This window comes from Amblyomma maculatum, chromosome 4, assembly GCF_055883805.1.
Source record: "Amblyomma maculatum isolate TAMU_Amacu chromosome 4, ASM5588380v1, whole genome shotgun sequence".
NCBI classification, from domain to species: domain Eukaryota; kingdom Metazoa; phylum Arthropoda; class Arachnida; order Ixodida; family Ixodidae; genus Amblyomma; species Amblyomma maculatum.
The window spans coordinates 28,820,944-28,847,888 of NC_139347.1; the positions used below are offsets into that span (position 1 = coordinate 28,820,944).

Below are 26,945 nucleotides of genomic sequence, written 5' to 3' on the forward strand. Positions count from 1 at the left end.
TGACGTTGCCCGCCTTGTCCCTTATCGCATACATCTGGTTTTTGCCTATGCCCAATTTCTTCTTTACCGCTTTAAGGCTTCCCCCGTTCTTTACAGCATGCTCAATTTTCTCCATGTTATACTTCCTTATATCGGCCACCTTGCGCTTATTGATTAGCTTTGATATCTCGGCTCCCTGGGTACGTACCCTTAAATTGGCTTTCAGCTCTTCGGGCGTTGTTCCGGGCTCGATGCCGTGGATCACCCCTCGTATTGTGTCTTCCGGCGCCGCCACGTGTGCGTTAACCTCGTAGGATTTCCCGCCGAAAATGAGATTGGATATGCGCCTCACTTGCTGGGCCGCCTCTTCGTTGTCGGTGCTCACGATGATTATATTGGAGCCGTTGCGTAGTCTGATAATTAGGTCTTCCCCCTTGCACCTCGAACCGGTCGCCACGACTACCGCCCGAGCCACTTGGTGGGTCTGTAGGTTTCTAACGATGAGGCCTTTAGGTCTCAAAATAATCTTCAAATCATATTTGGGTAGAGGAGGAATTCGTTTCCTCACCTCTTCTCTGCGTTTCTCGCCGTTGGTGGTTTCCATGCCGGCCTCGCCGCTCGCCGGGCTCCTCGATCCCGCTAGGCCTAACACCGTGCCGGCCGGTCCGCCGCTATCATTGCCGTCACTATTCTGTCTTTTCTTCTCTCGCTGGCGCCTCGCTTGCCTCCTCGACATTGCGAGCTTCCAGTTTTGGTTGTCTTCCTCCTCCGATAGACTTGGGTTGAGTGAGGGGCTGCTTCTCGGGGCTTCGCTGCCGACCACGCCGTCGGTTAGGCCTAACCCCGTTAGGCCTGCGCCTTCGGTCTCGGCCGCCTCGTGGTAGTCCATTTCCAGCGCCTCTGCCAGGCCCCTGGGTGGTCCCTCCATCATTTTCTTCGGTTCAGGGTGTTCCGAAAATTGTGCGCGAGATTTGTGCGCGAGATCTGTCATATTCCACGAGATTGTACGAGATTAGTTCTTGTCTATCGTCCCTGCCATCTGCAATGCCACACTTGAACGTGCGCCAAGGAACGCCACACGACCGGAGCGTTGGTGTACCGTCCAGACACGCTTACCAGAGAAAGTGTGACAGATAGTGTGCCTTTCCTTTCCTGCAAACCAATTATGTAGCACTGAAACGAACGTTGATAAGAAAAATACGATGATAAGAGGGAAACGGCAAATGATAGGTGAGGAAGGGTAGGATTTCGCCATTCTCCTCTCAAGATACATCTAAGAGACCCTCTAATTTTATTATAATTTATTTTAGCACTGAATGTAGGAGTCGACCAACGCATGGAGTGCCTTCGCTACTTGTTGCACTGCCGTTGGAAGAATAGCACACGGAATGGTCTTTAAAAACTTGTTTGCTTGATTGGGCTTGTTGGTTCCGCTATGTTGTATGAACCACAGAAATGGGATGATTTTATCAACGCTTTATTGACGTCGGGCCTAAAATATTATTAAGAATCACTTCCGATGTCTTCTCAGATTGTATGGTTTTGATTCGCCACTGCAGGAGTATCAGGTGCAGTCTCGCGAAAGCGAACAGTACACGCATATTTTTAATTCGCTGGGCTAAGTTTGTGGCTGCCTTATGTGCGAATAAAGATGCTCATTCACGGAAACCAGAACAAAATAAAAGCAATGATGAAATTTTCCAGAACGCTCTTTAATGAATCTTCAGCGCAAGCGCAGAACACACTTAAAAACAAATGCTAACTACGCATTGGAAGATTACACCACTACCGTCAGTATGTTAGTAAGAGGTTCTTGTAACACCGCTGTTGTTTCACAATTACTGTCAAAAAGTAACGCCATTGGTTTTCTATGGCCAATTAACTGATTGGCGTGAGTGCGGTACCTTAATAAAAAGGAAAGGATTTTCTACCAATGAGGACCACTTCCATCAACGCGTAAATAGCGGCATGAATATCCCACAGTTTTCTCGCAATTAGCAGGTGTCCCAAAATCCTGGATTGAAATATTTTGCCATAGTAGTAAAGATGTATAGATGGATAGGCGCAACGCTTAGGCGCCTATACATCTGTGGCCTGCTGAACGAACAGGCGCTGTTCTTCACCTTCAGCACCAAGCCAGTCCACCCAGGTCCAGATAGTATGGGAGGAGGTGGAAAAGAATCCCGATTGAAATGCAACTGGACATGAAAATAGGCAGTGTGAAAGGTTGCCATATGTATGTCCTATGCAAGAAGTGTTTATCTATGTCACAGTTTCCGCCATTTTGTGGTACAAGTAGCATAGCGAAAGGCTCCAAGCATACCTAATTGGTTTATCGCCTCCTGCTCCGGCTTGCACACCAGAACCTATACACAGCATGACAAAATGGCGCCCATGGAATCAGTTCAGTACATCCTATACCATTAATAAAGAAAAATGTATGCTTATCAAAAGATCGAACATTGAGATGTAAAACAAAATGATTGACATTGACATATTGGTATAAATATATCGATAGGCATGACTATACCATTCCCATCAGTATACTCCTAACAGCCACATGCAGTATTGCACATTTGCCTCGCAGTTAAAAATGATGATCAAGAGAGCTGAACATGTGTATAACAACAGATTAGTCACATTCACCTGCACAAAAGTGGTCAAGGTGGTAGTGACTATCTGCATGTTTCCATATGTTTAAGCTGTTATTAGCCCTATATACAGTCCAAGTAACCATGCAGCTCAATTCAGTCTCTCTAATGTACTCACAGCATGGTACCAAGATGTGATGACCATAATGCATGAGACCTTAGCACTGTTTTCAGGTCGCTTTTCTCTGTAATTTGATAGCGTTAAGAGAGATCATTTCGCGTAGACAGAAAGTGTTTTTGTGACCGTATTACTCAACTGCGCGTACAGTTTTGTCAAAGGAACGTCGATGCTCAAGTGAACGTTGCGTGCTCTCTTCAACTTATCACTGGTTGTACTTGGGTGTTTTTCGTGCAGGTTTCTGGACTGCCAGACGCTTCTAGTTCATCAGGACACCCGGTAGCATGGACTCCAGAGCGCACTATTCGAGCGAGGCTAACGCGAAGAGGACACTATGGACACTAAGGTACCGACATTTTCCCCTTTTAGTGACCACCGCGACACAAAAATATTATACCATCGCGTACAGAAAAGATAGACAGATAGATAGGGATGAGGAGGGAAGACAGGGATGTTAACGAGAAAGGCCTCCGGTTGGCTTATATGTTTTAAAATAAACTTCAAAGACGGTCATTTGAAAATACGGCAGCTGCAATACGAGGTTAAGTATGGTCTGCAGACAATGGGAAGCTGTCCGCGTACTTGATCTTGAATATGGGTATCCCAAGTTTAAATTTCTTTCCACTCAAAGTGTCCCCGCTGGGCAGAGCTTATCGCACTTGCACAGCGCCCGTGTTATATCGCGAATGCATCATATTTTCCTACACACAGCAGTGTCTGACAGTGCTGTTAATCATTCCAATCTAGCGAAATGGGAGACGGCGAGGAGGAGGATGCCGGTGCCGCCAGGTCGGAGGCCGAAGACGCCAAAAAGTACGTCCCGTGTCCTACCATTTACGTTTAATCCCTCTTAAACACTGTTCAATTGTTTTTAAACTTGGAGTTGCTGAGAAAAAAAAATAGCTTTAAAATGGCGCCGAAACCAAGCAAATCGCGACAGCTCGCTTTCTTTGAATGTGAAGACTTTGTGTTTTGTGGCGTCGTACTTTATGCAGACGCCATTTATGTGGGTAAAGTGTAGATGTCAGGTGTGCAGTTGCTGAGACCGTGAAATCATCAGTAGGGTGAAGCTATGAACTATTTCTCGAATGGCGTACAAAAAGTAGCTCAGCTATGCTTTTTCGTCACCTGTTGAGCGCCGTGCGTATCCCTTGTTCATCCGTACTATTTGCGTTCTTTTGAAAGAATCACGAGCAACCAACTACAATGTGCAAAATCATAATATAATGCCCAGAATCTAGTATTTGTGCCTGATTTTGTACCTTGCAGTTTCCGAAAAAAAAAAAATGGTTCCAACGGTCTTGAACTGCATTTAAGCACATAAGAATTACTGCTTTTAAAGTGCGAATTTTTCAAATGCAGAATGTGCTGACTCTTCCTACTGCTTATTTTATGCGGTACTTGTGATAGAGAAAGCCAGAATTTGACTGTGTTACCACGCCCTTCTCTTTGCTTCGGCATCATTTGGCACTATTTTGACTCACGAATCGAGAATGACCTGAGGAGGGACATGGCAGATGCGCAAAAAAAAAAAAAAATAAATAAAATGAGCCTGTCCTCTTAGCCCGTAATGAGCGTGCAATTAGGCAAAAAGTTGGTGGCTTTTATGGACCTACTCATATTTCTAAGCGTCGACAGGCAATATGCCTTCTATGAGGAAATTAATGACGGCAGAGTGTGCGCACTGAGGCAGCGTACTATTGCGGTTGGCCCTGCAGGCAGAATCACAGCGAGATCGAGAAGCGGCGCCGCGACAAGATGAACATGTACATCACCGAGATGTCGTCACTGGTGCCCATGTGCAAGGCCATGTCCCGGAAGTTAGACAAGCTTACCGTGCTGCGGATGGCGGTACAGCACATCAAAACCATACGTGGTGGGTCCCAGTTCAATGTAGTGCATCGTTGTGATTGCGTGACTTTCGTTAGGTCTTCATCCTTAGCGTCCACGCTCACATTGAAAATTCTGTCTAAATGTCGCAGGCTCTATCAACTCTTACACGGAAGGTCATTACAAACCGCCCTGGATATCGGACGAGGACGTCAAGAACGTTGTTCTTCAAGTACGTATGAGACAGGCGTGAAAGACGATAAAATTAAAGGTAAATCAGCGCAAAACACAGGCAAAAAGAAGAAAGCAACCTTGTGTTCTGTGGTTCGCGCTGGTTAATCTCTATTCGAAACACTTATCTTTTTCTGGGCCAGGCTTGTCTTCGTCCAGAGAAAGACAAGTCATTTTGTCGAAACGTCCCTTGTGAAAAAACCTTATGAGTCACAATAACCTCATACCGATTTTTCACACAAATCTCATTCTAAACACGTACAAGTCTCATATATTCTTGTACAAATATCATTCAATGAATGAGACGTATATGAGATTGTACGAGATTTGTATGAGATTAGTATGAGGAATCTGTATGAGGTTATTGTGACTCATACAGCTTTTTCGCTAGGGGTTGACTTGCGAAATGAGATTCTCCCTCAAACCTTGTTCGGTTTTCTTTGATACCGTGTAGCCATTTCCTTCCCTTCATTCTACACTACAGAAGCATGTGAGATTGGCTGAAGCAAGGATCAACTGACGCTTTTAACGAAGCATATGCAGGAAGCGCATGCCGCACACCGTATCGCGACAACTTATTCTCACCTCCCGAAAGAGAGTTTCAGGACTTTCGATGTGAAATGCGTAAAAGATTGCACGTTTTCTCTATGCATGTGGCTTTTGCATTAAACTAAGTTCAAAATAAGCGAAGTGCCATGTGTTGCGACAGAAACGAGGTTCTGCACATGCGAAAAGCATAATATTGGTTTAGTCTTTCTACATCGGGGTCTGTTCTTCCTTAAATGAATCAACGTAGCTGTACTGGCAGTGGTGGCAGTGCATGATGGTAGAAATGAAGCGGTATCATTGCCGACCGCGGGGTCAGGTTGAGGCCTTTTTCAGCCACTGCTTTCACGAAAACATGTAAGAAAGGTGTTACAATCATGCCAGTGGTATTGGGTAAATCTTATACTATGCTTCATCATCATCAAACGTTCAGGAAAATTAGGGGCACCCTTCAGTTGAAATCGAACACGATGAACATATTTCAACATGACAGATTGAGAAGAGAACGTTTTACCCAATATTGTTAACTTTTGTCTGACTTTTTATTCCATTGTCCTCTTTCAGGGTGCTGATGGTTTTCTGTTTGTAGTAAGCTGCGACCGTGGCCGAATCCTTTTTATGTCGGAGTCTGTGCAGCAAACATTGAATTACTCTCAGGTAAGCGGACTACTTCTGTGCTCAGCTAGGTTGGATGACATGATCACCTTCGTTTAACGAGTATTAAAATTCTTGATTTGCTAGAAAAATTTGAAGTGTGCTTTCAACAAGCAACAGTAAATGTAACATCGAAAGCAGGCTGTTTTTGAGAGTTGGCTGACTAAGTTTCCGACGCTATTTTGGCTCACAGATCGCATGGTGACGTGCGCGAACCGGCTGCACTTTTTTTACACTTCTGTTGAAGCAGAGCTATATTTGAATACACTGAAATATTACGTTTCCAAGGCACACTAAATTGATCCTTGCAAACGTTATGTCATTGAAAAACGTTGGGATCAGGTGACACTATATAAGCTTGCCTACCCATGTGCTGCGCAGTTGTGAATAAGTAAACCTTATTCCTGAACATTCACTGCCTCTATTGAGAACGTTGTAATGAAACTTTTTCGTTTGGTTGTGAAGATGCCGAAATTTGTGCCTCGTCAGTTACTTTCCATGGGCAAATGTGGTTTGTTTTTGTTCATGCAATTTAACGCCCCAGAGCTACTCAGGCTATCAGGCACGCCGAAATGGAGGCCTCTGGATAATTTAGACCACCTGGGGTTCTTTTACGTTCCTAGAATCGCACAGTACGCGGCGCTTTTGCGTTTCGTATCCATATAAACGGGGCTTGGGTTTATCGAATCCTAATCAGGATAGTTCTCTAAGATATCTCATTTAGAAACTTGCTTTAATTATCATCGTAAATTTAATTGCGAAGGACAAATAATGGATATCTTTCCCTGCACTTGAGATAAATAGATTTCAAATGTGTGAAAAGGCTTTGTGTGCTCTTATCGTAAAATGAAATTCGTAAATTCCGGTGCTGACAGTTTTGCATTTATTCGTCATTTGTTTTCAGGGAGACCTCCTGGGACAAAGCTGGTTTGACATTCTACATCCGAAGGACATCGCCAAGGTCAAAGAACAGCTCTCATCACCAGATATGTCTCCGAAGGAAAGGCTAATAGATGCAAAAAGTGTGTGCTCACGTGATTCCGTCTTCTACACTGTGTGTGCATGACATAGTTCAGCAGAGTGGAGCATTATATTGTTTGGTTTATGGGGTTTAGCGTCCAAAAGCTATTCGGGCTATGAGAGATGCCGTAATGGAAGGGTCCCGAAATGTCGACCCCCTGTGGTTCTTGCACCGAGATCGTGCAATAGAGCTTTGTATGCTTAGAAAGCAACATAATGTGTAGCGAAAATGACGTGTCGCACCGAGGGGAAGCCCAAAGCACAGAAGTGTTACGCTTTTAAGACTAGATTAGAGGCATGTTCACTTTGACTGTGATGTTGGTAAAACTCAGTGAAGCAACTGGGATATTGATCAGTCGTCAGCTCTCTAAATATTTTTACTGCTATGGTCGTTAAGCAGTATTTAAATTTTCAAAACCTGCTTTAAGTTTAGGGAAAAATCTGACATCGGCATGAAAAACTTGGTTTCAGGAAATTAAAGGCGCAGTAAAGGTTTCATTGCCAGAAAATCAAATCAGTCGATATTGGTGACCAGAAATCCTGACTGCTTCTTGGAAGCTCAAATTCTAAAGTTAAAGCCCAACTACTTTGGTCATCTGATGCGAAGAGAGGATTCGCGACAAGTACTTAACTTGGAATAAAATGTCACTCTTTCAATACTTTTTACCATAGTAGATTCATGAGCGACCACTCTATACATTGCTTTTTTTTTTCTCCCTTCCCCTCATGCTAATAGTGTAGCACCTAGTAACGAGCCGTATGAACCAAGTCCTCTTTCTGTCAATTATATCTTTGCTACCTCGACACCATGACCAAGCCTGGGGCGTACGAGTTGACGATGGATGCATTAGACAACGAGCGAAAAATGTCTCATCATTGACCGCTAGGAGATGAGCGCAGTTTGTTAATTTCTTGGCATTAACCACATAAAAACGAGAGCCCTAGCTCTTTTGTTTCCTTATCTAAGATATGCACTTTAAGCTCCTTGTCTTCTTTGTGTATACCAACTGTTATTGTCTCCGGTTTCAGCGATGTTGCCCCTGAAGGGCGACTTTCCGCAGCGGCAGAGCCGGCTATGTCCTGGTGCGCGGCGCTCCTTCTTCTGCCGAATGAAGTGCAAGACGCAGGCTACCGTCAAGGAGGAGGCGGACACCACGACGGGCGGACAGCGGCGCCGCAAGTCGCACAGCTTCGACCGCCGCTACTCGGTGATCCACTGCACCGGTTATCTCAAGTCGTGGGCGCCTGCCAAGCTTAGCCTGCCCGACGATGCCGCCGCTCCAGACGACAGCGAAGGGTGAGCGTCTAATGGGCATCCATGGCAGCCCTCGAGCTTACATCGTTCAGCCACTGCACAAAAACAAAGTAAAAAGAAATGATGAGTACGAGCACACTGGTTGCTTATTGTGAAATAAGCTAGGAAGATAACCATGGCGAACATCTGCTGAAGCAAATGGGAAAGAAGGGTATCAACCGTAAACAGTTAATGGGGTTGCTAAACGCTACCTTTTCAATTTGAGAAACAAACCAAGATATAAGTTCTTTACAGCGTTAATCTTCCCATGTTGAAGAAATTTATCCCCGCATATACAGACTAAACTGCACAAGTGACAAATAAATTTGAAGGCTATAATTCAGCTTGACCTAGGCTGCCGACAACCTGCTTTTCTGGCACAAATTGAATAGCCAGCCTAAGTTTATAGGGCATGAGTTAGTGCACCACCCACATGTACTTTAATCAGGTGGTTTTTTCGCCACATACTCGTCTTTTCTTCTATTATGTTCAGGCGATAGCCTTTAATGATTCATGCTCGCGGATCTTGTCTTTCCTTCCGTCCGTAACGCTTTCGTTACGGAGCTGGCAGCTGACATAGCCGAGCACTAACTGGACGTAGGGCTTCCTGACATTACGTTTGGCAGCAGCTGCCAACTCGGGCCTCCTTTCATATGGGAGGGTGATATCAGAATCAGCCTGCCAAGACCCTTGCGTTCACGTTACCCCTAGGCCACGGAGGCACGTTCATACGCCTCGGTTAAAACGGGGCTTTATATGTTGGCTGGCAGCTTACGCTATCGCGTCATCGCGAAGGTGGGAGTGAAAACAGAGAAAAAGAGGTGCTTTAGTGGAGGGCTTCGGACCACCGCGCGAAAGAGGCTTTCGCCTCATCGCAGTTTAGTGATCCAAAGTGTCCCCTAGAATTTTATTTGAAAGACATGTCGAGGGAAATGCAGTATCGTGCAAGCTTTGCACTCCGCCCCCTCCCCCCCCCCCCCCCCCCAACACACACACACAAACGCGTGTGCTAAACTAGATACCATCCGGCTGTTCCCCGCAGCTGCAACCTGAGCTGCCTGGTGGCGGTCGGCAGGGTGCACGGGGACCTGGCGAGCAGCCCCGCTACGAGGAACGCCATGGACGTGGAGCCTATCCAGTTCGTCTCCCGGCATGCGGTCGACGGGAAATTCCTTTTCGTCGACAAAAAGTAAGCTCTCGCGGGCTCCTTCAGGACCAGAGCGTAGCAGCATGCAGCAGAGCAGCTCGAAAATCTGTGTGCTGTGTTGTTCCTGTGATTTTCGAGGCTTAGATTCGCAGAGCTTATCGCCAGTGTCTGTGGACGGTAAATTTCTTGCTGAAAGAAATACAATGATATGAGTTAAATAGCAGCATACCACGCCGTCTCTTCTGCGTTCAGTTCAGTTCAGTTCAGGCGTTCAGTCGTGTCCGACTCTTCGTGACCCTATGGACCATGTCACGCCACGCTTTCCGGTCTCTCTTCTGCGTTACCTTCACTCATTTGTTTTCGAAGCGTCTGAAGATGCACCAAAGGCACGGTGGACGTCGCTGTCGGTCTATAGATAGTTACGTCCAACGTATGCCCGTCACTCGCGCTCTTCCCCCCAAAGCGTACTCAAGGTACTCCACATTTTTGCAACTTTCAAGGAGTTTCGTAGACAAGTTCGCCCATCGTTAATTCTCCGTGCTCACCACAAATGACTCTGATCGGCGTCTTCCCGTCTGGTTGTGCGTGGCAAGCACCGTAGTTTGCACTCAAGAGATAGTGGCAGGGGATGCAGTGGGTGCCAGCAGAGATGGACATCCGATTGGTGCCTTCGCTTCGCCCATACTAATCATTCCCATAATGGGTACAAAGACAAATCTCCTTATCGAAACATTGGTTTGGCTCACGAACTTAGGCTCCCCCTCAACCCTTGCTCAGTGCACTGTCATATTGTGTAGCCATCTCCTTCCTCTCGTTCTACCCTCGACCTACTTGTAATTTATGCAAGCTATCACTTGCATTTGCGCTGCTTATAATTCTGTACCGGCCTCTACCGGCACTGAGAACAGAGCACCTACACCCGGCACGACACGGATCTTACTGTGCAGAAAACCCGACCGCAACAAGTGGTAATCCGTAAGGTATGTGCTAGCTCTCGTTTACCGGCATACGGAGTAAGTGAAATGATCATCGTTAAACTTTTTTGGTTCCGTATAACAATTAAGGCGTGTAGAATCTATCGGAGGCCTATGCTGGTACAGCATCGGCGGCCGGGCTAAGACGAGCACCACCCTTATGCATCCGCTTGCTGATAAACGTGGTACGTTGTTTGGTGAAGACTGAGCAACCGCCCAGCCCCGCATCTGCGTCTTCTCACGAAAGTTCGCGTACATGGAGTTTCAACTCCCGCTGGTTCGATGTTAGCGCGAGTGGAACGGACCCCGCTCAACCATTGCCACACGCGAGCGGGCATGCAGCGCGCACTCAGTTTACCGGATAACACAGCTCACTGCAAGAAAATGATCAGAGTCCATGAAGCGGACTTCAGTACGCGGCAGAAAATGGAATGTAAGTGATACCTGCATAGAAATAGCGAGGAGTAATTTCGCAGTGTGCATGCTGTAGCACAACGACGTGTGCCAACTAGTATATAACCGAAAGACACGGTGTTACTTTACGCGTAGCGGTGCAAACAGTTCACTGCTTCAAGCGCTTCATTCCGGAGGGTAATGTTGCGCGGGTAAAGTAGAGAGGGAAGCTGCACCACACGCGCCACCCGCATTTATAAAATCGTGTCAGCTTGCATGTGCCGCATTTTGCCCATGTAATCGACCAAATAAAAAAAACACTGCCGTAGCCATACCGAACCCACGAGAAATTTTAGTCAGATACTCCTGGCTTTGAAAAACACTGATTGGATCTGCCCGACGTACACGGGGAAGAAATGTGCCTGGTTGATTGGTCCGACTTATACCATTAGCACACAGACTCGAAGGACATAGATCTGATTCGTCCGATATAACAAAAAAGAAAAGAAAAGATCTCATATCTGGTCCTTGTATCTTTAGCCACAGCAATGACGTGAGCGGTTACCGGGACATTACTCGAGGCTTCTCACTGAAGCCCGTTGCAGAGGTTAAAGCTGCAGAAATCAGTAACCCAAAGCAAGTCAGGAGCCAAGCCAGCAGGGAAGGGATAAAAAAAGAAAGAAAGAAAGAAAGAAAGAAAGAAAGAAAGAAAGAAAGAAAGAAAGAAAGAAAGAAAGAAAGAAAGAAAGAAAGAAAGAAAGAAAGAAAGAAAGAAAGAAAGAAAGAAAGAGAAATTTCTGTGTCTTTTCTGCGCGGCATGTCGCCTATATACTGCGGCATACCGCGCTGTTAGGTATGTGGTCGTTACTGCGTTCTTGCTCAGCATTCACCTTTACATCTGCTAACATTGCGCCTTTAGAAAAAAAAAAAGACGAACTGACGCAAAGAAAAAGGCCATGTTAATATTTTTTTGTAAAAGATATTTAAATAGGAAGACACTAACTTGTCTCGGTATCTGAAGTTCCTTCATGAATGAAGTCTTGCACGGTTTTTACGGGTGCATTGAGGCTTCGTCATACCCGAGGCAACACAGCGCATGAAAACAAATCACAAATGCGCATCCTGACATTGCGTAATGATAGATTTCAACTTGCAAAGTTTTGACATGATATAACAGCTTCACGTTATTCGCCGATATACGTTTTGAATGCGGCTTAGAAACAGGCATTGTGGCCAGCCTCTGGCATAGGAGCGCGGACACTCGTTAAACTTTTGTTTATGGATGTCACAGCGATTGTGTTCAATTATTGCGCTCAGTGTACCTATGGCGCTGGAGATGCTATCGCTCTGCTTCTGGCGCAGTGTTCAGGTGTCACACACTGGCGCTTTAGACACGATGCGAAGGATGGGTGTTCTGCAGCGAAGTAATTCCCATTACATCGTCCATGGATATCCGCAGTTGGCATAGGAATATTTTTGCTGGGAAGAATGATGCATCCTTATAGCTCGCCTCGGTGACATGCAGCATACAGTTATTAAGACGAAAGCCTTTCTAGGCTCACAGTGAAAATCTTGCGTTCGCGAGGTGTGTCCGCGAGACGTCGCAATAGGTTCTGACGTCGGCATAATTTCTCCTTTCGGTTAGTTAGGTCTTCATTCTCGCATGTCGAGGAGAGGAGTCCTGAGATGGCGATGTCGCCAACGACGAAGGTCAAAGAAAAAAAAAAAAGAAATTATAACAAGTACACAAACACACACGATAGAGGTAGAAGAGAAGAGGTAGAGGGAAGAGGTGGAAGAGAAGGAGGATGAAAGGCCTTCTTTATTAGGCTCATAAGTGAACCTATGCACAATCGTTTAATTTTTAAAGAAAGAATACCACAATGAATACACACTGCGGTACGATTTCCTATGTTCGCGTCCTGTATCCACTTGAGACTATATCATGTGTTCTAATTCACTGTCTCCATTGCAGTCTAAGTTGATCATTTATAGTATAGCTTTCTGTCGCAACTCTTTTTATGAAGATTCTTTTACCTATAATATGTCTCAGGAGCGCCGAAAATTTCTTGCTAAAACTAAACTGAGCGTGCTCTTCCATGCGCAGGGCGACATTGATCCTCGGCTACCTACCACAAGAGCTGCTCGGCACGGCGTGTTACGAGTACTACTGCCAAGACGACGTCTTGAGGCTATCAGAATGCCACAAGAAAGGTAATAGCTGATAGCTGCCACACAATAATGCTAAGCACACTATAAATATTGAAGAGCACTCTGATGAATAAGACATCTAGCCAAGCAAAGTATTTCAAAGCAGGGCAAATAAATTAGGGCTGACATTTGCTGCTAGCTTCTGGGCATAATGCTTTTAAAGAAAAATGGACATTACATTATGTAAAGGTCGAGCTATGGCCCTCGAGGTAAGCGGTTTACCGTTTCTTTGAATGAAACAAATTTTGCGGTGTTTTTTTTAGTTCACTAGAGCTTAGATCCCTTATCCATAAAAAATGCTGATGGTGTGACTAATTGCAGCTGGCATAAATGCGGATTGTAAATCTTAAAGAAACACGTTAATAATGTGGAAGTGGATCGAAGTGACGCACTTAAATGGTGCGAGAAGCCAACAGGGGACGTCTCTTATTTGAGCCAAATGCGTTTCATATGCACGTTTCTTGGCATCCGCGTATCAAAGCTAACTCTGAAAATTGTACAAGCGCATCCAGTGTCAGGATGACTTGCATTTCATGCACTAAAGTCATCGCAGGAAAGACTGTTTCCCCGTTTCATGCACGAGGGCTCTTGCTTCTCCTCCATCTTGAAAGGGAATGAAAGCGCCTGTACCTGTTCTATGCCATAATGAACGACCTGCTGCATGTCCACAAACAGAATTACATACAGGGTGATTCATCGCTAATCCCCATTGTAAGCACAGCAGATACCTGAAACAGATGAAATTAGAATTTCTAAACACTGTTTCAAACAGGCACGCTACCTGTTGCTGTACGACACCTGAATAAACTTCCAGATGATGTTGTTACATTGTCAAATTGTGAATAAGTCCAGTTCCATCTTCAAGAAGTGTTTAATACATAGAAGCTAAATATAATAAAATTGTTCTCGTGCTCCTCTTATACACAAATATTTAGTTTAGTGTGTTGCGCTTCGCTAGAACAGCACGCCGGATGTCTAAGTGTACACGGCTCTGTGCGCATTCTGCCTTGTCGTTGTTTTTTTTTTTTTTTTGATTGCCCACCCGTATCTGGGTAACAGTTAGGACCGAACGTATGAACAAAGTGCACCAGATCAGCGAGAGTAATCACTCCTTCTGTTTTCTTTGGCCTCGCAGTTCTGCAGACGAACGAGACGGTGTGCACCCAGCCGTACAAGTTCCGCGTCAAAGAAGGTTCTTTCGTTTGCCTCCAGACCTCGTGGAAGGCATTCAGGAACCCGTGGACCAAGGAGGTCGAGTGCCTAGTTGCCATCAACACGCTCATCAGGTACGATCCTGTAGTTTAAAAGATGCAGAACATCTGGTAAGCGAGCAATATCATTGCAAAGTATTCGATCTGGGCTGTGCGTTCAAAGAAACTGAGCTGCAGATAACACCATGCATGACGTAATGCGCATTTTCGGAAGACTCCCCACGTGCTACCTTGTACGATACACATCCAGGCGCACCTCTCCATCCGGTTGTTGTATACAGGGTACCATGTTTGTTCTTTTTTTGTTACACATGCCACGTGCGATTTGTAAGTATTGTGCATGCTCTATCACACTCCACCCCAAGCATGTGTGCATCCGTAGTCAGGTGTGGTAAATTTGTACTCTAGCTTTACACGTTCGTTTGCGTCCACGAGCAGGGAACTACGGGACATCACGAGGCAGGCGAAGTGCGAACATTGGCCGCCCACTTGTGGTGTTAGCCTGCTCAGGTATTCGGACAATAGCGGGAGAGCCGTGCGCTGTCTTGCAATGTTTTGTAGCGTGAAGCTACACTATGCGGGTCAGAGCCGAGCTTCGCGTCAGTGTGCGCCACCCGTTATGCGAATGCGCGAGAGCCGCGTGACGTCACGAGAGGCGCAGGTGCGTCGCCTCCTCGCCGCCGCCGGCGTGCGCTCCTCTCCGAAGTGTGACCTTTAGCCGGAGCCGTGTTTACGACAGTTGCGCCGCGCTCTACTGCGCATTCTTTACGCTACGTATATTCAGGCATAGCAGAGTTAAGCCACTGCCAGTTTTTTTAATGGGTTTTGTATAGCATTGTGCACAGTTCTAATCCTGTGCTTTCTCTAAGTATTTCCCCTCTGTGTTCCTCCTCTTTCGTTCATTTCCGCCGGCCGTAGCTCAAATGCTCTGGGTTATAATATAGAACGCAGTGGGCAGTAAAACCTTTTCATTTACCTTGCTGCTTTTTTAATAAACCTATAGTTAGAAGAGAAATGAGATTTTTTTCAGGTCAAAGTTGTAAGGACTGCCACGTGAAATCTCAAATTGTCAATACGCAGGGAAACGTAAATTGTACGTTCGTAGAAACACGGATAGAAGTTTGACCATGTCTTGCTGTGCTCAGAAACCAATCCATGCGATATTAAACACACACAGTAGGCCAAAGAAGCCTCGATTGTGACGCCATGCTCACCTGCTTGTTTGTCCTGCTTTGTGGGTGTCGCAGAGTCATTCGCTTCATGATGCTTCATAACTAGATAGACCATTAAAACGTCTCCTGTTGTCGATTGCATAATGTCTCAGTTGTCAAGCCCATATCCAGAAATATAGAAATATAAATGTGCTGCTGGTGCAAAGAGAAAAGACACTAAAATACACTTAGCTTACTTGTAGGATAGGAAACAAAATGCAGTTGTAAACAACTGACTCATTCCTCTGGTTAACTTCCTAAATTTCATTTCCTGTCCTTTCTTTTTATTCCTTCAGTTGCTGATCTGATCGGTGGGTTGAGTCAGCAGCAATCAATGCCGTTTGGTCAATCCTAAACAACGTACTCGCACGTTATGCTTTACAAGCTATTGCGTTAACGGTCTAATTAACTGCCCAGTTGATAATATCCACATTAGTGGTCTCAGAATACAACAGAAACTTATGACACGTTGTTTTTATCCTATAGCCTTTGCACATTTAGTATTGCGCTTTTTTTTTGTATTTGTGATCACAGTGACTCTGGCGCAACTGCACGAAAGTTTTCTTTGCGGATCATTCAGCTCTGGCTTGATATTTGGAATCTGAGCACTGCTACGCAAAGTCTATCGCCATGCGGCAAATGAACCGTTGCTAGACCAATTTACGCTTACAATTGATAATTCTGCTGCTACCATACAACTATCATAATTATTCAATCCTATTTTTACAGTTACCACCACCATCATAGTAATATCCTACTATTATCAAGATGTGACATAGCTTGGCTGTTGCCAAAGTTTGGTTGTAAATATAAAGCTTTCGCTTTGGTGCTGTCTTGTCAGGCTAGCAGGCGTATTGCTGCTCACCGCGATGACAAGATGACAGCCGAGAACTTTCGCGAAACGTTCTGTGGGACAACAGAACATGGCGGAAAGTCTTAACTGGAAACATTGGTGGAGTCAGCATGCTATATCATTACTTGCTCAAATACATGTAACGACAAGCTACTGAGCTTTTTCTTCGCGCCATCTTTAAAATAGCACCTTTCTCGTCCTCCTGTCGCCCACGCCCGTTACGTTGATATCTTCAACGCTGCCGCGATTTCACTTGATGTCGTATTTAGAAACACCACTCTCCTTTTTTCCTGGAGTAGGCTCAACTCTTAAAATTCATCCGAAGCATGCAACCCTGCTACTCTATTGACGGACGTAGCAGTGATTTTTGGACTACCCTTCTGCGCAGGTCTCAGGAAGTGGTGATCGTCGATAGCTCGAACGGCCAGCTGGACGAACTGCTGTGCGCCGGCTCTGCCGTCAGCGGCCAAAACATGGACGTGGTGATGCACAGCGTCGTGCCTGTGGAACACGGGAGGGCGCTGGCTCCGGCCAGGGGGGCGCTGGCTGCACATCACGTAGGATCCCGTGTAGGTGCCGGAAAGATAGGCCGCAACATCGCCATGCACGTCTTCGGCAACCAGATAAGGTGAGCACACCAACCCTTTTCGGGACTAAAGGTCACGCGGAGGAAACCTTTTACTTAAATTGTTGCTTACGGCTTGAATTTTAACGGCGGACACTGTTATACAGTGGTGAAAACTACGTGTTTAGGATAATAACCAAATATAAAGTTCCTGAAAGGAAAAAAAGATGGTATTATAGCGACCTCTTGACCATTAGAGCAGGAAGGACGAGGGTGGCGCAGGGCACGCAAAGAGCAGGACTGGTGCTTAAGTAAGAAGTGCTTTACTCAGTCAAGAGGACCACACTTGCGCTCCGAATAAGCATTACAACGGAGCCTCGTTTCTGCCTGTCTGAACCTCCAGAAATTCGTGATCCGAAATCGAAGCCATATTCACAAGGTGAAACGTGCATTTAAACTATTTCCATAGTGCAAACAAGGCAAAATAAAATACGGCATCTGGAGAGCTCTATTCGGGAGGCCTGTCCTTTATTTTAGTCTTTAAGTTAACCTTTTGATTAGGTTGTCCATTTCACTTTATCCACAGTAGGATCACACGATCGAACACGTTTGTTCACAGAGATTAGACTGAAGTCAAAGAGGACGACCTCGCCTACATCCCTACTGTTTATGAAATACCATCGAATGCCACTTCAAAACCACAAAGGCCTCTTCGGGCTGTTCAGCGCCGTTTTAATTTGCGTGGCAAGATGTACAAAACCTAAATCTACAAGACCTACAAAGCCTACAAGGTCTACAAGACCTGCTTTGCGAAGAGTATGGCGACCTGTAAGCACCACGATATCTACACCACGTGGTCATAACGTGAAAATGGAGTTCATTTCAAGGTCCAATCAGCGTTAGATGGAACTCCGTGTCTGCAGTGTACTGTAGCGCACTATTATTACAGTCTTCCTCAATATCGTCAAATTCTTTCTCGTAATACTTTCTCTGCCCTTTTTGTACCCAACCCCATCCTCGCCTTTTCCACAATCAAGGATTTGCCTGTGGCTTTGCTCAGGTGGACGCTAAAATCAACTTCTTTTTTGCCTTTAAGTGGATTTACTCTGAATTTGGGGATTATTCTAAAGACATCAGTTCTAGCACAAGTAAAAGGTTTCCGCCATTGAGATACAAAGAATAGAAAGCATTGCAAAAAAGCATATAACTCAGTTGAACCTTCAGCATTGATACAGGCGCTGTGGAACTAGGGCGGGGAAGAGCTACATGTAGAAACACTGCAAGATAGCTATCTGTAGAAGCTGCACTGACAGTATAGTCCTCCACAAATAAGGTAATAAAATATCAAAGTATATTCAACAACTTATACAGACAAAGCAGAACAGTCAAGCTAGAAATTAATACGCAGAAAACTAGTGTAATGTTGAACAGTGTAGTAAGAATACGGCAATTAACGATTAGTAACGAGACGCAGGAAGTGTTAAGGAGGAGATGGAAGATGAGGAGGAAAAGTAGGGAGGTTAACCGGTAGAGGAACTGGTTTGCTACCCTGCACTGCAAATTAAGATCCCAGGTCCTTCGCCACGGCGATCGTCTGCGGTGAAGGCCTCCCAGGCACTGATCCGCTTTATGAAAAGCACAGGACTGATCGAAAGGCTATGATTTTTTATGTTACGTGATATGACTGTGACGTGATGTGATGTGACATGTCTGTGATATGACTGTACTGTCTTCACTCATCCCTCTCTCACCCACAACTTTTATACCCAGGAAGTGTTAAAAGAATAAGTCTACTTACGGGATGTAGTTACCACATATCCAGATCACGAGGGTGAAATAATTACAATTGAGCTGAAGGGCGTTTCGCAAGGATTTCCTCATCATTAATGGTAGCTATTCAGTATCTTAAGAAAGTGGTATATAACAGCGGCAGCTTACTGGTACGCACAAACGTAGAGGCTTGTGAAAAATGTTAGTGAAGGAAAACGTTAAGAGACAGGAAGAGTGCAGAGTGGTCAGGGATCAAACGCGAAGTTTCTCATGTTGTGGATGGAATCAAGAACTGGTCAGGCACGTAATGCGAAGGCAAGAAAACTGGTGCTTGCAAATGGTAGCTGACTGGATATCAGGAGAAAACAAGCGTAGGAAGGGGAAGCAGATAATTAGGTGGGTGGATGAGATTGGGAAGTTTGTGCGGATAAAACGTCCACAGCAGGTACAAGACGTGACTTATTGGCGGGCTATGAGAGGGATTGTTGTCCTGTAGTGAGTATAGTTAAGCTGATAATGACACTGTCAATAGATGTAACGGGTTCCTGATCTTGGTTTACTCCAGACTGAGCACCTTGCTGCCGCGAATGTGACCATCAATCGAGGTCGCACGCTTTCCACTGCGTGCCATCAGCGATGCCGGATTTGGATGTGCTGAGAGCGCCTAGGACGATTCACTGGATGGAAAAAAAAATTGTCTGCTGTACAAACACACTAAAATGGCTGACGACCAACATTCCCAGGGCTTACGTGCAGCTAATGCGAAGACATCTTTATGAAGTGAATGCTGTTTGTTTACAAAACGGCGGCCGCGCTGCGTTAACGGGTGCTGAAAATTCCTCCCTTGCCCCGCAAGCAGGCAGGCGTGAGTAACCGGTACGCTATAATAGCAGTGAGATCTTTTCAGCTCTTTTCTTCAAGACATATTGGTCATGGGCGAATTTCAGCGACGGCGGCGCTGCAGTCCGCTTATATGTTTGTAACGAAGAGTTATACCTCTATTGAGCTGGTACCAACAACCATGCTCGGAGGAGGAGCTGGTCGTGCCTACCAACGCTCGTCGAAACATTTAGTTTGATGCGGAAATGTGCATAGAAAGTGCTCAAACACTAGGGCAAATGGCGTCCGGATATGGTAAGAAGGCTACTCTTGTCAAAGGTACAAACATAGCTAAATTGATGTGCGTTATGGAAACAAAAGGTACGCTGTGCTGTTTGCACAGTACAATGAACTGCACTGAGCCCTCAACAGTGGCTGCCTTTAATGTGGCATTTCCAGTGTTCGTTTTTGCCCAGCACTATAGTGCGTCTCACATTCGATTAAGGTAATCTTAGTTATTTCTTGAGGCGCAGAGAAATGGCGTACACTCTCGTCTCTCAAGCAAGTGATAGTTAATCATTATGATCACCAGCGCCATTGTCCTCACCGTAATCGTTATTTCCTTCCTGATCTTTGTCATATGCGTTGCATCCACTGCAGGGCATAGCATTTCCACTAATAAGTCTTGTATTGCACAGACAGATAAATGAAGGGGAAATGAGGGTGCTCGTTATAATACATGAAGGAAAGAAGCCAACAGTCGGCGAGGCCAAGGAAAGCATTGGGGATTGTACTTTCTTTATTATTAAACACAAAGTAGAAGAAAAAACAACGTGTCGATGGTGGGAACCGAACCCACGACCTCCGAATATTCATGTCCGGTGCTCTTCCAATTGAGCTACATCGGTCGCTGTCCCCCTGCTACTTTCTTGGGTATTAATGTTGTCTGTATACGAACCTTGAGAGTGTTCACCAGCGCCACCCTCAACCATAGCGGCAGACGTAGAAAGTGGGTTCGGTTCCCACCATCGGCACGTTGTTTTTTCTTCTACTTTGTGTTTAATCATCTTTCTCCTAAACAGATTGCATTACTAATTTCTGTGATTATCGAAGTAAAAATAAAAAAAAGACAAAGTACAATCCCCAATGCGTTCCTTGGCCTCGCCGACTGTTGGCTTGTATTGCACAGGTCACTCAGCCGCTCTTTTCCAAAATAATTTCCTATACTTATCTCACTTGAACATCTGTTGTCTCTTGCTGCCTTTTCGTTCTCTTGGAATCCATACTATTTCCTCTATTTCCATCACATACATTCAGGTGTGGTCTACACATTTAAAATGGTATTTCGCCCATAATAGATGGTTCATGTTCAAACAACCGACGTAGCATTAAATAACGCCTGCCACTCTTGCGGTACATCGTTTTTACGCTTTCTCGCGGCGCGCGAAATTATATTTGCGCTGTAATTCTTGTTGGTTGTCTTTGCTGCCGCTCACGGCTACGCCTTGTGAAAGTAGTTATATAAATGCGAAGTTTGACAGCTTTTTGTTCGTTTTCAGGACAAAAGAAGCCTGTCAGAGTTCCAGCCCAACAATTTTGGATGCAAGCTGCCTTAGTGGCTCGACAAACCAACCATCTACATCAGAGGTAAGCGGTGACAAAACATGATCTTAGTGTAAATTCTGCTGAGTAGCCCTGAGGTCTAGCTCGATTCTTTAGAACTCAAGATTAGCCGCGAAGAAAGTAAATCACCTTTAAAAATCCCATGCCTAATATGTTTGAAAATACATCTCTCAGAAGCAATCCTCCATTATTATTTTTTTAATACCAGCAGGCCGACTACTCGGCCTGGAATGTTTAAACGCTTTAACTTTTATATTCTATGTGTTCAGAAGTTACGTAATATTTTATTTTCTTCCTGTACCCGCAGCTTGTTGAGGCAATTTAAATTTTTTTTTTAATGTAAACTGCCTGAAAAGTCTAAAGGACACCATACCCAAATCACAGAAGGTGCGGCAGCTTGCCGAATCTCTGCTAATTCTTGAAACAGTACGCCACTGTAATGAAAAACATGAAATGCTAGTGAAATGACCGATTTCAAAGCTTTTCAGTCTTCTGTTCCTTTTCAACCGCATGAAAAACCTATTGCAACAGTTTCGCGACAGCGAGCTTGCTGCTCGAAAACGACGTAATCCAAGGCCTGTCACCAGTGACCTTGAGACCAAGCTCGGCATCATCAGATCATGAATGATCAAGCCTTAATTAGTGAAGCTAAAATGCACACCGACGTCTTTTATCTTGCTGGTTTGCTTTAGTCCCAAGTCTAGTCGCAGCATTGGAATGTATAGTTAAAACGACGTGTCGTTTCCTTTCTACAAACGTTCTAGGGCGTGTAAGACGAGCCCCACTCCGGTGGTACTATGAAGCTGGCTTCAGTCGTTGCTAACATGTCCATGCATCTGTTAGTGCAGTGTTGAGGCAAAGACAGGGAAAGGGGCTGAAAGTTTCATTCAGGTAGCTTTCGAAACGACATCGTGTGATCCCTGGCTGCAGGAAACGAGGAAAGCCTTCGGCAGTCCATCGCCCAGCTCGGGTTTGGGAGCAGCGGCTGACGTGAGCGGCGAAATGCAGACCGACTCGCCTGAGCCAGCCCAGATGAGTCACAGTGCCGCGTTCCGGTCCGCGTCGCCAGCCAATGCGACCATGGCGGAGTCCGGTGAGTGAGTCGGCTTCAGAGAAGCTAATGCACCGTACACAGCTAGCCTCGCGATTATGAGATTTCTAGAAAGTATTGCTCTTCTTAGGCCATACTTTACTGAGGCGGAATATTTTTATGATCTGTTTGCAAGCAGATTACGGTTCTCCTTCACTTTTATAACTTCTACCACGTTATAAGCGCTCTTGTTTATATCAGCCAGGTCTGTTCTTTTTAATTTCGAATAAACGCACGATGAACTTTGCGTGCAGCATAAGAATGTGCTTGCATTTACTTGTATTACGAGCATCGATGCAATGTTGTGCTTGCCAAAGTGGTAGTTGAAGGGGCTGAAAGATAAACACAAAAGAGCAGCTTCATGTTAGCCGAGTGAAGCCATTTGCGAAAGTATACTATTCGCTGTGAGCAGTGTGTTTTCCGCGCTGCCTTAAATGCTCATCTAGGTGTAGCGCTGTAATACTTTGCTCTCCCCCGCGTTCCTAAAATAGCACATGTAACGATGCTCGCATAAGCACTCGCGCATACGAGATGACGCTGATCCTAATGCGTATTGAAATACAAATTAATACTTGCGTCGTGAGCGGTCTCTTGCGCTAAACAGCTTGCGGTCTCTTCAAAGAGTGATGTTGAACAGATGTATTTTCTGTTATTCGAGTCCGCACCACAAATGCAGATATTACTGTTTACAACGACTTCACGCTGCCCTTGCAGTGTGTATTGTGTTTGGTTTGAACTGTGTCGTTTTTCCGAGAATAGTGTTATGGCAAAATATTTTATGCTGACTTTGTTTGCTTGCCTAGTCGACGAAAACGACAAAACTGTGCCAAAAATATGGCATTTTTTTGTAGTTTTCTCGGACTTGAGGACTTTCTGTTGTTCTGCAGTTTTTTTTAGTAGCTGATGTAGTACATTTCTGCAGTGTGTAGCTTTGTTGCTTTTTTTTTTGGGGGGGGGGGGGGGGTAGCTGCACACTTTTTGTTGCGATTTGAGAAATTTCCGTTCCTATGCCAGCGTGCTCGCTACAATGATCTTTTTTTTTTTTTGGCCTTTTTTTGCGGGAAAAAAGCTGATCGCTTACACCGGGAATCAGCAGGCAAGTATCACCTTTAACATTTGCGTTACTTCTACCGCCCAGAGCTGGATCTGGTGAACAGCTTCGTGAGTCGGGACATCCTCAGCGCTGGGAGCCAGGGCAACAGCGAGGGGAACGACGAGGCGGCCATGGCCGTCATCATGAGCCTTCTGGAAGCAGACGCCGGGCTCGGGGGTCCAGTGGACTTCAGCGGCATGCCTTGGCCACTGCCATGAACCCTGTTCGCGGACCGTGCTAGTGGCTAATTGTACTGGACCGGAGAACAGCCACGCGTGGTGTGCGCCAGAAGACGACAGTCAGTATTCACGTCCAAGTGTGCTATTCATGTCCACGCACACAAGAAGAACCTTTCCAACCCGTGTCGGCGTGGTATTGTGGACTTAAGCCGAAGGGAAGCGCTTCGCTGAACTGGAGCCAGCTTTAGGGCTGAGTGCCTGCGGCAGGACGCAGGCCTTTTCGCTATGAGTGATCCTCTGTTTTGGGCCGTGTGTGCTCACCAGCCAGTTTCGTTTTGCCAGCAGTGCCGGTTTCACTCCCTCGTCCTGTCTTAGTACACACAATGGAAGCGGTATATACTACGTCATGCAGCGCATTCGCAGCCATTTCGCGCGCATTTGCCTAAAGTACGGATGCTTGAAATTAGAAGTAGAGGCCAGCAAAAAAAAAGACAACACTGCAACGATCCGCGTTATTGGCTGCAACAAGTGGATTCCTGCGTTTTCAATCCAGCATGTCAGCTATTGTGGTGTACAGCGCAAGTCGCATGGCTCTGCATGTACTGTTTACGTGACGTCATTATAGTTTGACTGCGCTGCTGCCTAAAGAGGACTGGCGCATGTCGTGGCTAGTGAATATGTCGCGTTCTTTAGCCTCTACGCCGCGTACGCACAGGAAAGGTTATCATTAAGCTGGTCTCCATCACGTTTTTCGTTGCGAAGTAATTTTATTTTTGACATATGCGGGGTAGGAATTCTTGTTTATTGTCGCGTAAGCGCAGCTTTAAACTAGTCTCCGAAGCGATTGCCGAGCCCCAATGAGTATGCCTGCTGCTTTAGAATGTAATAAAAGCTAAAATACTAGGCTACGCGACATTTAATGGCACTACCAAATGTCCCTCTAATTTGCTGCCCTCATTGAGAATTGAGATATTACTACATTTGTTATATTGTTATTTAAGTCCATTTTCTATACAGAATTGCGACCACATAATCTTTGGTAACAGTCGGGGCTCAGCCTCTGACATTTGGGTATTGTCATTTAAACGCCGAAGGAGAGCAGTTTTCAAAATGGTCTACCAAAGGTAGTGCTGTACGGCGAGGTAAAAATGTTCTTTCCTGCGTATTTGATATTATTTGCTGTTAAAATGGCGCAAGTTTTACGCTTTCTCAATCGCATTAGCATTGTGTAACAGTACAGACAGACGAGCCATCTGTATTGTTCATGTTGTCAGCACTGTTCGTCGTGCACTTGTGCCCATTTGTCACGCACTGACTTATCCTGAGTAACACAACGAAGTGTTTGCCGCAGTCAAGTCTGGCTTGAGTTGCCTCGGTGATACAATGTTGAGAGACATGTTGCAGGTATGATGGTGAGAAGAAATCTAAACGCGTCATAATTGTTTTTAGATTACCGGCATCTATTTTCTGACGATGCGCCAAACTGTGGGTCAGAAGTCACAGTTCCGCCACTCACTTTTACTTTTACTTGGAAAATAACCTAGCTAGCACTGGGCTTGAGTTTTGCTGCACTGCGCACACACCTACAGCTCCCGACAATTCTGGTATTTACGCTAACCTAGGGATAAGCTACGCTAACGTAATCGCTAAGAAGCCTGGAGATATTCTGTCACGACTATTCCAGAAGCACGAAAGTCATCGAGACCCAGTGCGGCGTCAAACTTCCGTTGGTATAGGCTCATTCCTGAGCTTCAAACTGCGTGCATACATAATTTGGCGTGACAACTTTTTCGTACTCTCTCAGGTAGTGTTTGCAGCACTGAGTGAACGTTTATTCTGCTAGAAAGGAGTGAGAAAACAGCGCTGCACGAAATAAACAAACAATTGTTTTGAAACATGGTTTTATGTGTGAACTTTCTTTCCACCTTTCTTTCTTTTTGTGTGTGTGTGTTTGCAAGCTATGCACGCACGCAGACTTTTAACGGTTAACATTTTGCACATTCTTCATATGTTGGTGTTTGGGTCTTCTGTCCACCATTCTTACCATTGAAGTAGCAATTAAAAACGTCAAAACGGAACTAAGAGAGAACTTAGTGGCAAAACTTCTCATGTAACTTTCGCACTGCATACAGTCTATTCGCGTGGTGTGTAGCCCGTGTGGAATTTGGCATTAGTGTACTGAATTAGACGAACGTAGAGAATAAACGTGGCACTAAGCGTACTGCTGCAATACGCGTGCATGTTTTGCGCAGAGGCACAGAAACGCTGTAAACAAGCGTCATGCTTGATTCGAGTATTAGATGAATATAGGTCGATACCAGCGCAAACTCTTCTCAAGAGAATTAGATTATGCACAACGTCACCAAGAAAAGAAAACTCTACTACTTAATGTAAATAATGTGATTATTAATGATGATGAAAACTGTGCGCGAGTGTTTCCACTGCGGCATTCAGAAAGCAAAACTTTCTCTAGCTTTCTAAGTACAGTACTCTATTACTGATTATCAATATGTCTGTCGTCATTCCGAGCATGCCAAATGAACTGCACCTTAGTTTTCTTGTTTTCTTCATTACTGGCTCGGAAATGGCAAAACAATAAACAACCAAAGGTGCCTATGCATGATGTTTCTTTGACTCACGAGAATTCGTTTGCTGTTGTTCTTACTTCTCCTTATCTTAAGTCAATTGCTTAATGCAGACGTCTTGCATCTATCAGCGCGTAGGTGATTCGCACGAGTTACCTACGCAACAGCGGACGCGCGCTGACGGTAAGAACTTGTCCTTCCCGAATTCGAGTTAACTGCATCCAGAATAGGCTCACGAGTCCAGATTAAAGTCACATCTTCGACTTTCTAGATCTTGGTGCTTTTAATCTAGTTCGGCAGTGTGATCGACGAAGCTATTTTCTGCTCGCTGGCACGGGAAAAGAAAACGACACCATGTTATGTAATACAGCCACAGCTACATCTTCCTTTCTCTCTATTGCTTTCAACTTGAAAACACGACGAAAGTTCGACCTTTAGGTAAAACTCGGCGACAGCGTGGAGATAGGTAAACGGACACGAAACGAAACACTGCCGGATGCGTTGATCAAACCGTACACTGGTTCCTCGAAAACCCATCGAATCGAGCGGGCTGCGTACAGCAAAGCCGACTGCTGCGCCGCCCAGCGCCAGTAACCCGTAGCAACCAGGCGCATCGATTTCCAAGATGTCAGCCGCCCGGCCCGAAGCGGCGTGAACAGGATGGGGCCGAAGCGTGAGTATCTTTTTGTAACTGGCGACTAACGTTGCGATGGATGGAGACAGCATTGGCGCGATAAAACGCGACAAGTGTTTTGCTAGATATAAATATGACTTGGCCGGTCTCGAGAGTTGGCGCTCGGAGGACCAGCGTCGCTGCCCCGACGATTGTTGCGGATTCGAGAGGGATCAAAGCGGAGCACGTCATCGTCCGCGGTCATGCCGGTGGGCACGAATCAAG

At 45.4% G+C, this 26,945-nt stretch overlaps 1 protein-coding gene across 1 annotated transcript; it reads left to right on the top strand.

Annotated features, from left to right (window-relative positions):
* The first annotated feature begins 3,032 nt into the window (after window positions 1-3,032).
* Window positions 3,033-23,952, top strand: cyc (basic helix-loop-helix ARNT-like protein cyc). Its single transcript, XM_084599805.1, has 14 exons — window positions 3,033-3,094; window positions 3,496-3,561; window positions 4,467-4,624; window positions 4,731-4,810; window positions 5,920-6,012; window positions 6,914-7,031; window positions 8,059-8,326; window positions 9,366-9,512; window positions 12,945-13,051; window positions 14,184-14,334; window positions 16,712-16,951; window positions 21,037-21,124; window positions 22,031-22,193; window positions 23,329-23,952. The coding sequence occupies exons 1-14, from the start codon at window positions 3,033-3,035 to the stop codon at window positions 23,499-23,501; spliced, it is 1,914 nt and encodes a 637-aa protein (XP_084455931.1). The 3' UTR covers window positions 23,502-23,952.
* Window positions 23,953-26,945: the final 2,993 nt, after the last annotated feature.

What these genes read in the sequence shown, in the direction of transcription:
- cyc (XM_084599805.1), top strand. Translation starts at nt 3,033, where the DNA reads ATGGACTCCAGAGCGCACTATTCGAGCGAGGCTAACGCGAAGAGGACA. An exon ending in GAGGCCGAAGACGCCAAAAA is followed by an intron (nt 3,562 to 4,466) that starts GTACGTCCCGTG and finishes TTGGCCCTGCAG; the next exon opens with GCAGAATCACAGCGAGATCG. An exon ending in ACCAACCATCTACATCAGAG is followed by an intron (nt 21,125 to 22,030) that starts GTAAGCGGTGAC and finishes CCCTGGCTGCAG; the next exon opens with GAAACGAGGAAAGCCTTCGG.